Source organism: Phyllobates terribilis, unplaced genomic scaffold (genome assembly GCF_046119375.1).
Source record: "Phyllobates terribilis strain yellow unplaced genomic scaffold, ASM4611937v1 Scaffold_12__6_contigs__length_324123572, whole genome shotgun sequence".
NCBI lineage: Eukaryota > Metazoa > Chordata > Amphibia > Anura > Dendrobatidae > Phyllobates > Phyllobates terribilis.
In genome coordinates this window covers 295,390,631-295,402,785 of record NW_027362772.1, presented here as the reverse complement: position 1 = coordinate 295,402,785, position 12,155 = coordinate 295,390,631, and the positions used below count along the sequence as shown (strand labels likewise).

The following is a 12,155-nucleotide window of genomic DNA, read 5'->3' as shown; positions in this document are numbered from 1 at the left end:
GAGTATCACCTGGTACAAAGGTAATAGAACCACCATCCTGGGGAGGGAATCTTGTGGACTGAGACAATTGTATTTTGGCCATTTAACTGGAGTTATTGCAAAACCTTGATTTAAAGAATAAAATATTGTTGCATAGTTAACCTGCCTAGCCGAATGTTTACAATAGAGATGAGCGTTGTTCTACTCGAACTGTTCGCCAATCTCAAATTCGAGCTGTTTTGGGCGGTGTTCGAGCCGGTCGGTGAACACGAACAATTTGAGAAAAATTCGGCTGTTCGAGGTTATGTTCGATAACTGTTCGTGCACCAAAATCATAACTGGATTTTTTCTCAGTAATGATGAAAATTAATGTTAATACGCAGTTTGAGTGTACAGCGGGGCGGGGGGAGGGGCAGGGGATGGATCTCTGCAGGAACAATGAAGATCTCCATTTTTTTTTCTCTTTCCCGCATTTGCAGTGGGGAGGTGCAATCTGTCAGCCTATCAGCAGCGCACACACGGAGCGAAGTGCTTTTTTTCACACAAGCAAGGGCATGTGTGATTGGCAGTGTATGTCACATGTCCTTGCCCTATAAGACCAAGCCATTTTGCCCGTCGCCACCATTTTCTCACTGCTGCAGCTGTGTGTTAGACGGCACCGCTGTTGCTGTGTGCGCTATACCTTGTTAATTTCAAGCCAATTTTCGCACAAATATACAGATAGCTTGGGAGTAGGGAATAGTTGTGATTGCAGTCCTTTTAAGGACTAGGTTACAGCATTTCCTACGACTTTTATCAGGCAGGTCTGTGCTCTTAAATAGATAGATTGTGGGAGTAAAGACTAATTGTAATTGGAGTCCTTTTCAGGACTAGGTTACATCAGTTCCTATCAGTTTTTGCCAGGCAGGTCTGTGCCAGTGCTGTGCAAGTTTTTTTCACAGCATTTGGCTGAATCTAGCAAAGCTAATCCTTTTTGGCCTATTGCAGAGTGTGTTAGTCAGTGGAGTAGCCTATCTGTGTTGCAAGATATACCACCTGTGTATAGAATACCAATTTTTTTACTGCACCTAGTGAAGTAAAATCTTTTGGGCATAGCATCATTCTATTAGTCCATCTATACTGACCTCCATCAGGTTGCAAACTGAATATAATTTTTTTCTGCATCTAGCTCTGAAAAAATATTTGGGCTTCTAGCAGTGTGTGGGACTTGGTCTATTAGTCCATCTATACTGACCTCCATCAGGTTGCAAATTAAAAATAATTTTTTTCTTCATTTAGCTCTGAAAAAATATTTGGGCTTCTAGCAGTGTGTGGGACTTGTTCTATTAGTCCTTCTATACTGACCTCCAGCAGGTTGCAAATTGAATATAATTTTTTTCTGCATCTAGCTCTGAAAAAATATTTGGGCTTCTAGCGGTGTGTGGGACTTGGTCTATTAGTCCATCTATACTGACCTCCATCAGGTTGCAAATTAAAAATAATTTTTTTCTGCATCTAGCTCTGAAAAAATATTTGGGCTTCTAGCAGTGTGTGGGACTTGGTCTATTAGTCCATCTATACTGACCTCCATCAGGTTGCAAATTAAAAATAATTTTTTTCTTCATTTATCTCTGAAAAAATATTTGGGCTTCTAGCAGCGTGTGGGACTTGTTCTATTAGTCCATCTATACTGACCTCCATCAGGTTGCAAATTAAAAATAATTTTTTTCTGCATCTAGCTCTGAAAAAATATTTGGGCTTCTAGCAGTGTGTGGGACTTGGTCTACTAGTCCATCTATACTGACCTCCATCAGGTTGCAAATTAAAAATAATTTTTTTCTGCATCTAGCTCTGAAAAAATATTTGGGCTTCTAGCAGTGTGTGGGACTTGGTCTATTAGTCCATCTATACTGACCTCCATCAGGTTGCAAATTGAATAAAAAAATTTTCTGCATCTAGCTCTGAAAAAATATTTGGGCTTCTAGCGGTGTGTGGGACTTGGTCTATTAGTCCATCTATACTGACCTCCATCAGGTTACAAATTAAAAATAATTTTTTTCTGCATCTAGCTCTGAAAAAATATTTGGGCTTCTAGCAGTGTGTGGGACTTGGTCTATTAGTCCATCTATACTGACCTCCATCAGGTTGCAAATTAAAAATAATTTTTTTCTTCATTTAGCTCTGAAAAAATATTTGGGCTTCTAGCAGTGTGTGGGACTTGTTCTATTAGTCCTTCTATACTGACGTCCAGCAGGCTGCAAATTGAATATAATTTTTTTCTGCATCTAGCTCTGAAAAAATATTTGGGCTTCTAGCGGTGTGTGGGACTTGGTCTATTAGTCCATCTATACTGACCTCCATCAGGTTGCAAATTAAAAATAATTTTTTTCTGCATCTAACCCAGCCAATAGTTTTGGCCTAATACCACAGTTTGGCCACTCAGCTCTGCTCGGTTACCATCCATTGTTTTTTTGTGCAAACAACTCCAGAGTTGTGAATTAGTTAACCACCAAAATGAGTGGAAAAAGGCCTGCTGCTGGTGGAAAGGGGAATAGGCGTGTTGGGAAGGGGAAAAAAGGTTGTGTCCGTGGGGTAGGTGCAGAAGAAAGACCATCTTCCAGCCAAACTAAAATGTCTACTTCTTTTAGCGGACAATGTGATAAGATCCCTTTCTTACGGCCACGCCAATCGCTACAAATTCCAGATGAGGCACAAAAACAGCAGGTGCTTCAACGGATATCAAGTGCTCCTTTAAGTGGGCTCTCCTCCACATCAACTTCAACATCACAAATACTCCAGTCCTCAAAGGTGTCACCCAAATCGCACTTGCTTCCTCACAGCTCCCAAATCTCCAGCTGCCCGTCTGAGTATGAGGTAGAACAGATGGTTGAGTCTGCAGAGCTGTTTACTCATACTATAGCCTGGGAATCAGAGGTCGACTCCAGCGCTTCTGTGAATCCAGACGAGGAAATGATCTGCACTGATGCCCAGAATCTTTATGAGTCGGATCCAGGACCAGACGCAGAAGGTTCTGACCATAATGTAGACCCTCATTCCCAAACTGTAACTCCTGTTGGTGGAGACAATGAGGAAGACGATGATAAGACTCAAATACCTGATTGGAGCGACAACTTTAGTTTTTTGTCAGGGCAGGAACAGGTTGGCTCTGAGGACGACGGGTGTGATAACGCACAGGGTGATGATGATGAGGTCGGAGATCCCACTTACTGTCAACCCACAGTCAGCCAAGAGATGAGGTCAGCAGAGGAGGTGGAGGAAGATGCTAGTGACGACGAGGTCAGGTTGCGCCTTCCTGGACAGAGACGTAGTACTGGAAGCACGTCAACAACTGCATCCTCAAACACAACTCTGCCTCTCACCACAAGTCGTGGTGGCTCTTCAGGTCGCATGGGTGCTAAGCCTTGCATAGCCTGGGCATTTTTTCAGATCGATAAAGATGACCCAACTCGTGTTATCTGTAACATTTGTCAGCAAAAGCTAAGTAGAGGCCAAAAAATACATAGTTTGAGTACTTCATGCATGAACCGGCACATGGACATGAAGAATAAGTTGCAGTGGGAAGCTCAGTGTGCTACAATGCGGTCTAGCCGGCCGGGCCAACCACCGTCTGCCATATTTTGTGCATCCGCGGCCTCTTCATCCTCTGTGACTGGGGGGACAGCAGTCACACCTGTTTTGGGGCGCAGACCTGCCACCTCTTTACCCGCAACAGCCAGCGTGATTGGCAGGTCATCATTTTCTTTGGAGGTGGTAACACCAGCTGGTCTTGAGCGCTGTCCGACATCGATAGCACCACCTTTGGATCAAGGCAACCTAACATGTCCGCCTGCATCTTCCTCACAGACCGGCAAACTGCCGGGGACACCCTTAACAACCCCGTCTAAGCACAATAGCCAGCCCTCGGTCCCTCAGATGTGGACAAGTAAAAGACCATTTCCTCCTAGCCATGAGAAAGCTAAGAGGTTGAATTTCACCATCTGCAAGCTCTTGGCTACAGAAATGCTGCCTTTCCGCCTGGTGGACACAGAGGATTTTCGAGACCTTATGTCCGTCGCAGTGCCCCAGTACCAGATGCCCAGTCGGCACTACTTCTCAAAGAAAGGTGTGCCTGCGCTCCACCAGCATGTCGCACACAACATCACCGCTTCTTTGAGAAACTCTGTGTGTGACAGGGTGCATTTCACCACAGACACTTGGACGAGTAGGCATGGACAGGGGCGTTACATGTCGCTGACTGGGCACTGGGTAACTATGGTGACAGCAGGACAAGGGGCTGCTGTCCAAGTCTTGCCGTCCCCACGAGTTGTGCGTCAATCCTCTTTATGTCAAAGTTCCTCCACTGCTTCTGCCTCCTCAACCTCCTCTCGGTCTTCCACCTGCACCCAAAGCCTGTCTGGTCATGCCACAAGCTTTCTAACTGCGCAGAAGGGATCCTGCACACCTCCTTACTATGCTGGCAGTAGGGCTCAACGTCATCAGGCGGTTTTTACATTGAAATGTCTGGGAAATGTGAGTCACACAGCTGAGGAGTTGTGGTCAGCTCTGGAGAACCAATTTCATGAATGGTTGTCTCCACTGGACCTGAAACCAGGGAAGGCCGTGTGCGACAATGCTGCAAACCTGGGTGCGGCCCTTCGCCGGGGCAATGTCACACACGTGCCTTGTATGGCTCACGTGTTGAACCTGGTTGTCCAGCAATTTTTAGCCCACTATCCCAGACTAGATGGCCTTCTGCAGAGGGCACGGTCGCTGTGTGCTCACTTCCGCCGTTCGCATCCCGCAGCTCAGCGACTTACATCTCTACAGAAGTCGTTGGGCCTGCCACTTCACCGGCTAAAATGCGATGTGCCTACCCGGTGGAATTCAACTCTGCACATGTTGCAGCGACTGTGGCAGCACCGACAAGCCCTGGTGCAATACGTTCTGACGTATAGCCTGGGCCAACGAGATTCAGAGGTGGGGCAAATCACGCTGGAGGAGTGGTCTCAGATCAGGGACCTATGCACCCTTCTGCACAGTTTTGAAATGGCGACGAAGATGTTTAGTGCTGACGATGCCATTATCAGCATGACTATTCCGGTGATTTACATGCTGGAGCACATGTTAAACAGAATTCGGAGTCAGGTGGTGGCACAAGAGGAGGTGGAGGAAGTAGAGGAGGAGGAGTTGTATGCGGAAGGGCTAACATCTGCAAGGTCCAGACGGTCGGCAGCACCAAGGCGGCAGGCATGTGAGGGTGGGGGAGATGATTTTACCAGGGCGCATGGTAGCAGCCAAACTAGTGAGGAAGGTGCAGGAGCCCAGGAAGAAGTGGAGGACGAACTGATGGAAGACTCATCAGATGAGGGAGACCTTGATCACATTTCTGTTGTACGAGGTTGGGGGGAGAGGACAGAGGAAGGAAGCATGATTGTTACCTCGCCACCAACACAACAGGGACTTGGTGCTCCTGGATGCGCAACACACATGAGTGCCTTCTTGCTGCACTACCTGCAACATGACCCTCGAATTGTGAGAATTAGAAATAATCCTGACTACTGGGTTGCCACACTGTTAGATCCCCGGTACAAAAGTAAATTTGCAGAAATTATTCCTGCCATAGAAAGGGATGCACGCATGCAGGAGTATCAGCAGAGACTGTTGCAGAATCTTACATGTGCTTTTCCACAAAATACCAGTGGTGCACGTAGTGAATCTCACAGTTCCAACTTGCCAACCGTGGGACCGTCAAGTGTTCAGCACTCAAACCGTAACAGAACCACAGTATCTGCTGGTAACATCAATTTTGCGGAATCATTTCACCACTTTTTTAGCCCATCCTTTGCAAGGCCACAGGAGACAAGAAGTCTGACACATAGTCAACGCCTAGAGACGATGGTACAGGAGTATCTCCAAGTAAACATTGAAGCCACGACTGTGTCACTGGACCCTTGCTCTTTTTGGGCTTCCAATCTGGATAAATGGCCGGAGCTAGCCACTTACGCCTTGGAGATCTTGTCATGCCCCACAGCCAGCGTTCTGTCTGAACGTGTGTTCAGCGCTGCTGGTGGTGTGCTGACAGATAAGCGCACGCGGCTCTCCACTGATAATGTAGACAGACTCACGTTCATAAAGATGAACAAATCATGGATCCGAAACGACTTTTCTACCCCTGTGTCATCCTGGGGAGAGTAAAAGCTTGATGATTGGTTAAAATCACCCTACCAACCGTTTTAAGCTTTCAAATTACTAATCATGTTTATCTGTATCTTGACTGGAAAATAATTTGGGCTTTGTAGCAGTGTGCAGCACTGATCCTATTAGGCCATCTATAATAAGCTTCACCAGATTTAAAATTAAAAATAATTTTTAGCTGCATCTAGCCCGGAAAATAATTTTGGGGCTCCGAGATGCGCAAGACACATAAGTGCCTTCTTGCTGCACTACCTGCAGCATGACCCTCATATTGTCAGAATTCGAAGTAATCATGACTACTGGGTTGCCACACTCTTAGATCCCCCAAACTTTTCGATCAACCTTTTCATTTTAATAAAGACCAAAAAAATGGTCATTTTTGAAATTATAAGCATTAGCAGGTTGTTAGAAACTGAAATCAAACAGTTTTCAACTCAAAACTTTATTCTAGGTGATGTTACATTTTCACATAGGACCCCTTGTTCGAAAGGAGCTTCTGAACTCTCTCGTCCATTGAATTTGTCAGGTTTTGGATGGTTTCTGCTTCAATTGTTTTGCATGAGGACAGAATACCCTCCCAGAGCTGTTGCTTAGATGTGAACTGCCTCCCGCCATCATAGACACTCCTTTTAATGATGCTCCAAAGGTTCTGAATGGGGTAGAGGTCAGGGGAGCATGGGGGTCACACCATAAGTTTGTCCCCTTTTATGCCCATATCAGCCAGAGATGCAGATGTTTTATGTGCAGCATGAGATGGTGCATTATCATGCAGAAAAATGATCTTGCTGTGAAATACACGGTTCTTCTTCTTGAACCATGGCAGGAAGTGCTGTTTGAGAAAATCCACATACATTATGGAGTTCATCTTTAGCGCCTTCAGGGATCCTAAAGGGGCCGACAATCTCTCTCCCCATGATTCCAGCCCAAAACATTACTCCACCTCCTCCTTGTTGGCGCTGTAGCCGTGTTTGCGTGGGGTGTCCATCAACCAGCCATCTTCCACTCCATTCATCTGGACCATCGAGCGCTGCACGGCACTCATCCGTGAACAAAACAGTTTTGAAATCAGTCTTCATGTAATGTTTGGCCCACTGGAGCCGTTTCTGCTTGTGTGAAGTGGATAGAGGAGGTCGACAGGATGGCGTATGCACAGCTGCAAACCTCTGAAGGACCCTGCATCTTGTTGTTCGGGGGACGTTGGAGGCACAAGCAGCTTCAAAAACTTGTCTGCTGCTATGACAAGGCTTTTTTGCCGCTGCTCTTTCAACCTGACGTAATTGCCTGTAGGAAAGAGTCCTCAATTTGCCCTTATCAGCACGCACACGTGTGTACTGTGAATCAGCTACATACTTCTTGATTGCCAAGACACTTCATCCTGATCATCGCACAATGTTGATTGTAGTCATGCCTTGACCTAAACACTCCACAATTTGTTGCTTCTCAGCAGCCGACACATCCTTTTTCTTTCCCATTTTGGCAGAAAATGTAGGCTGCTTAATAATGTGAGAGAGCCTTCTTAAGTAGTCTTGCCTTTCATTGGACACACCTGCCAAACTAATTAGCACAGGTGTCTGCAATTGCTTACAGTGATATAAAGAGCCCAGACACACATCACCATCAATGAGTTTAACTGACAAACAAACAAATTCTTCCCTTATCACTCCTAAACACTTTTTGCATAATAATTTGGAACGCGGTGTACATGTGCTTTTCCACAAAACACCAGTGGTTCACGTAGTGAATCTTACAGTTCTAACTTGCCAACCGTGGTCTGTATGGAATTGTTCAATAAAGGGCCCAAAATTAAGATAACATAGATGGGAGAGGTCTCTATGAATAGGAATTCCTAAGTATTTGATACCCTGTGAGGGCCAGGCAAAGGGAAAGTTGGACTGGATGGAATCCTATATGGATTTGGGGAGGGAGACATCGAGGGCCTCAGACTTCGCTGCATTGATTTTAAAATTTTACCATGTAACAAAGTGATCTATTTCAGTCATAACAGCAGGGATGGATATATGTGATTGAGTGATATATACTAGGACATCATCAGCAAATAGAGAGCACTTGTACTCGGTGCCTCCCACCTCAATCCACCTAATATTGGGGTTATGGCGAATTGATGAGAGCAGGTGCTCCGTCACTAGGATGTATAAGAGAGGGGACAGAGGACATCCCTGCCTTGTCCCATTGGTGATTGTGAAAGGTGATGAAAATGTTCTGACGCACCCCCTGGGCCTTGGGACACCCGGAGCCGGACCCTTTTTGGTGGATGCTGGTGGTTGTAGTCTTCGTGGCGGCGATCCGGTTCCGTGGCTCAGGGCGGTCAAACCAGTGGCGGAACTATTTATGTGGTTTTGATGTTTAAATGTCCGACTACGCCACCCGTGGATTGCGGTCAGAGTGAACCGCCGCTACAGGGCAGACCGCTAAGGCTGGTGTTGTGGGTGCAGCAGAGCGTAGCATAACTCCCCACGGGAGGAGTATAGCCTCAGGGCAGTGTATGCGGAGGATGGGGGTGATGGTGCAGGGCAGCAGCAGTAACGACACGGAGTCAGTGATGCAGTTCAGGGCCTTTACTCACAGTTCTTATTATCCAGACCACGTCTGCAGGTAACGGCTGCCCACGTCGTACTGTGCTCACCAGGTGAGGGGCTCAGACAACTCCCAGATAACTTTGGAGCGCTTCACAGGACCCCCTTTGTGTGTCCTTTGTCTGGCCTTTCTTACCAACACTTCTGTCCGGCTGCCTCGGGCCTCCTCTTGGTAAACTTGGCGCCAGTTTCCCTGACCCTATGTGGTGCCTTCCTAGCGGGTGGAGCAAGGGGCTGCGCCACATAAAATGTCAGAGCCTCCGGTTTCTAGCTGAGGGTCGTTTCCTGCCTCCACTAGTTCGGGGACCGGTCTCCCCCTTTGGCCTGACCCCTCCACGCAGGTGGATTCGGGCGTGCGGTGGCGACTCGCCCGTCCGCACCCCTGGGATCCCTTCATTCCTCGTTCCTGGAGCCTTCTCCGCTCCTCTTCCTTCCTTCTCCCTCTTGCAGGCCTGGGCCTCTGTTACTAGGCCCGCTTCCGGAGCAGAGCTCATGCAGAGCCCCTGCTCCCTGCCACTTCTGCTCAGACTTCTCTGCACTGAACTAAGATGGTGCCCACCTTTTATACTCCCTTCTCAATGCACCCAGGAACTGCTTCCTCCCTGCTCCTGCACTGCAGGGTTCCCCTTCCTCAGTGTTCCCTCCCCCCACTCCAGCCAGGGACAGGGACTGTCGTGCCCATCTCAGGGGCATATTGATCGCCCTGCCCCACGGCAATGTGGTGTAATGCATGCAGGTGTCGGGTCCTGATCCACACTCCATCCTTATCTGAGAGTGAGATATCACACCTCTGGGTGAGGTGCAATACGTCTGTAGCAACCGAGCCCTCGGTGCTACAGTTCCATTTATCTTCAGCCTAGGTGACGTATTGTGATACAGGGCCGTGATTTTGGCTATAAAAGGGTCCCCTAGACCCCTACCCCAAGCTTTTTAAGAGAATCATATATGGCGTGCCAGGAGACTCTATGGAATGCTTTCTCAGCATCCAACGAGAGTATCTACTTACAAATTTTTAACTGCATCTAGCCCAGGAAATACTTTGTGCCTAGTAGCAGTGTCTGCTAGTCAGCGGATTATCCCGGCTGTTAAGCAAGCTACACCACCTGTAGTTTGGACACTTAATTTTTTCAAAGGAAATGCTTCGGGACCACGGGATACTTAGTGAAGAGCATCAGGAGGCACCCCAAGGCATAGGGGCTGGGACTGGCACTAGGATGCCTTGCGGTGGACAGCCGAGCTCGATCCTTATAAAAGCTTTTTAACTGCAGCAGCTTTAGTGGACGCTACTGGAGCTGGAATTACGCGGCTGCTGGCATGAGACTTGCCCTCCAATAGATCCTTGTAAATGGATTTAAAGTGTATTCATTCAAATTAGAGGGACAATTTAAATTAAAAAGCTTAGAGCTGCCTCCACCACAGGGGGGCTCTCTCGACCCACCAGCGGACAGGCACCAGTATTGGGAGAGGGGGGCTGGCCGTCAGGGTTCACCGCGGCTCTGGCACAAACCCGGCGACACGGAGGTGGCACAGGCAGGAGCGGACTGGCCGTCTCGGCTTCTCACTTTTTGGATTTTAGAAGGGCATGACATGCCTATATCTGTGTCTCCCCCTCCTTTTACTCCTCCACCTCTTTTCTTTTCGCATGACTATATGTACTTGTCACTTTTCCATGTGTTAGTTGTGTCTTCTGAGCAGTTTGTCAGCTTTTGGACACCTTTGAAGGTGTTTTCTATGTGTTTCTATGTGTTTTTGTTTGCCTGCCATTGGTTTTAACGGTGTTCGAAGGTGTTCGACGAACCGAACCGAACTCGAACACTACGGGGGTGGCTCAACACTAGTTTACAACCCACAACCTGAGATCTTCACACACTGTTACCTTGAATAGGACTAAATTCCAATACCAGGGAGATTGTTTCTGGAAAATAAGTAGATTAAATTTATTTCTAATCTCGGGATCAGAATTTTTGAGTCGTTAATAAAGTTGTGTAAAACCCATAAAGCAGGTGACTGTCTCCATTCAAAGTAAAAGACACAAACAGGTGAATGCTCTTCACTTTATTACACTACTAATGTAAAGCAAATAGAGAACAGAAGAACAAGCAGCAACTGATCCCAAAACGTTATGCTTCTTTCATCTCTCGGGTGATCAGATCAGGTCTCAGCATTATTACCCAGAACCAGTTATAGGCAAGGCCCCTATAATAGCACTGAATATACAGTATATATATATATATATATATATATATATATATATATATACACATATATGCAGTATAAGTATATATGTATTTTAGCCTTTTACGTTATATGTTACTAACTATATATTTTTAAGCTTAATATATGAACTAATGATTTGTTGACTTTGTAAGTTTCAACCTAGTTCTTCTTTTGAGCTACAATGAACATAAGAGCCTTAGAATCGGTAAGGTCACTCATAACGTCTTTCTTCTTAACCTTAATGTAATCAATCTTAAAGCCTTCATCAACTAGAGCTTTCTTAAGAAAATCCTCATCATAATTGAGAACATTAAATTTATTTTCACCGGCTTTCATGTATGTAGCTTCAGAATTTCCAATTATTATAAGGCGTCCTTCATCTTTTAGCACCCATTCCATCTTCTTGAGATATCTCATGTACTTATCTTTGTCATGGCTGAGAACATCCAGGAGCTCCACACTGATCACAGCATCTGCTGGTTGTGAGACCATCGGATTCATCAGACTTTCCTTCTCAGGATCAACTTTCACAACACGTCTAACTGTTGATCTCACTTTTTTGTCTTTGTCCTTAAACTGGTCACTAAAAAAATAATAGAAAGACAAAGAAAGTGATTGTCCCACCATCAGTATCAGTATCATTCTCCCTCATTGTATCAGGGGCAATGATGAAGTGGCATCAGGTGTCAGTTTCATTTAATATTAAGACAAATACTTTACCCCTTTCCTTCTATCTGACTGAGAAGTTTTGCGGCAGGGCTCGAATCAAATGCTCCTGGACGTGCACTCAGCCAATTCTCCATCTCCGTGATGGATCCGTCATTTACCTTCAGGACTGTGATGTCTTTAAAATAGTCAGAGGCTGAATACAGATGATAAACCAGGAAACCAAAACTGAAGTCAATCAAGACATCCCCTTTAATATTACCTTAAAAGAAAAAAATAATACATTTTTTAAAGCAAAATAAAGTGGGAATCACTGTTTTATCTGCTACATTTACCGTATGAAGGTATTGATAAATTCTATAACTGGATACATTCATTGAAACCCATGATTCCTATAGCCAGCATCAAGTACAAAAAGCATAAAAGTAACCCTAAGGTAATCACCTGAGCATTACAAAGTATTGAAGTCTTTAGATGGTTCCATTTGCCCACACAAGGGTGGGGTTCATCCGATCTAGATCCATC

General features: G+C 45.9%; 1 protein-coding gene and 1 long non-coding RNA gene across 2 annotated transcripts in view; both read right to left on the bottom strand.

Moving 5' to 3' along the window:
* The window catches only part of LOC141171637 (uncharacterized), a 599,137-nt gene that overhangs the window by 72,796 nt on the left and 514,186 nt on the right, over positions 1–12,155 (bottom strand). The window lies entirely within an intron of this gene.
* Positions 10,788–12,155, bottom strand: part of LOC141171635 (indolethylamine N-methyltransferase-like) — an 81,422-nt gene continuing 80,054 nt past the window's right edge. Inside the window, exons 2-3 of the mRNA XM_073655305.1 lie at positions 11,685–11,892; positions 10,788–11,547 (exon numbers count right to left, since the gene is read on the bottom strand). Of these exons, the coding sequence (XP_073511406.1) occupies positions 11,124–11,547; positions 11,685–11,892 (632 nt within the window). The 3' untranslated portion in view covers positions 10,788–11,123. The remainder of the gene's footprint in view (positions 11,548–11,684; positions 11,893–12,155) is intronic.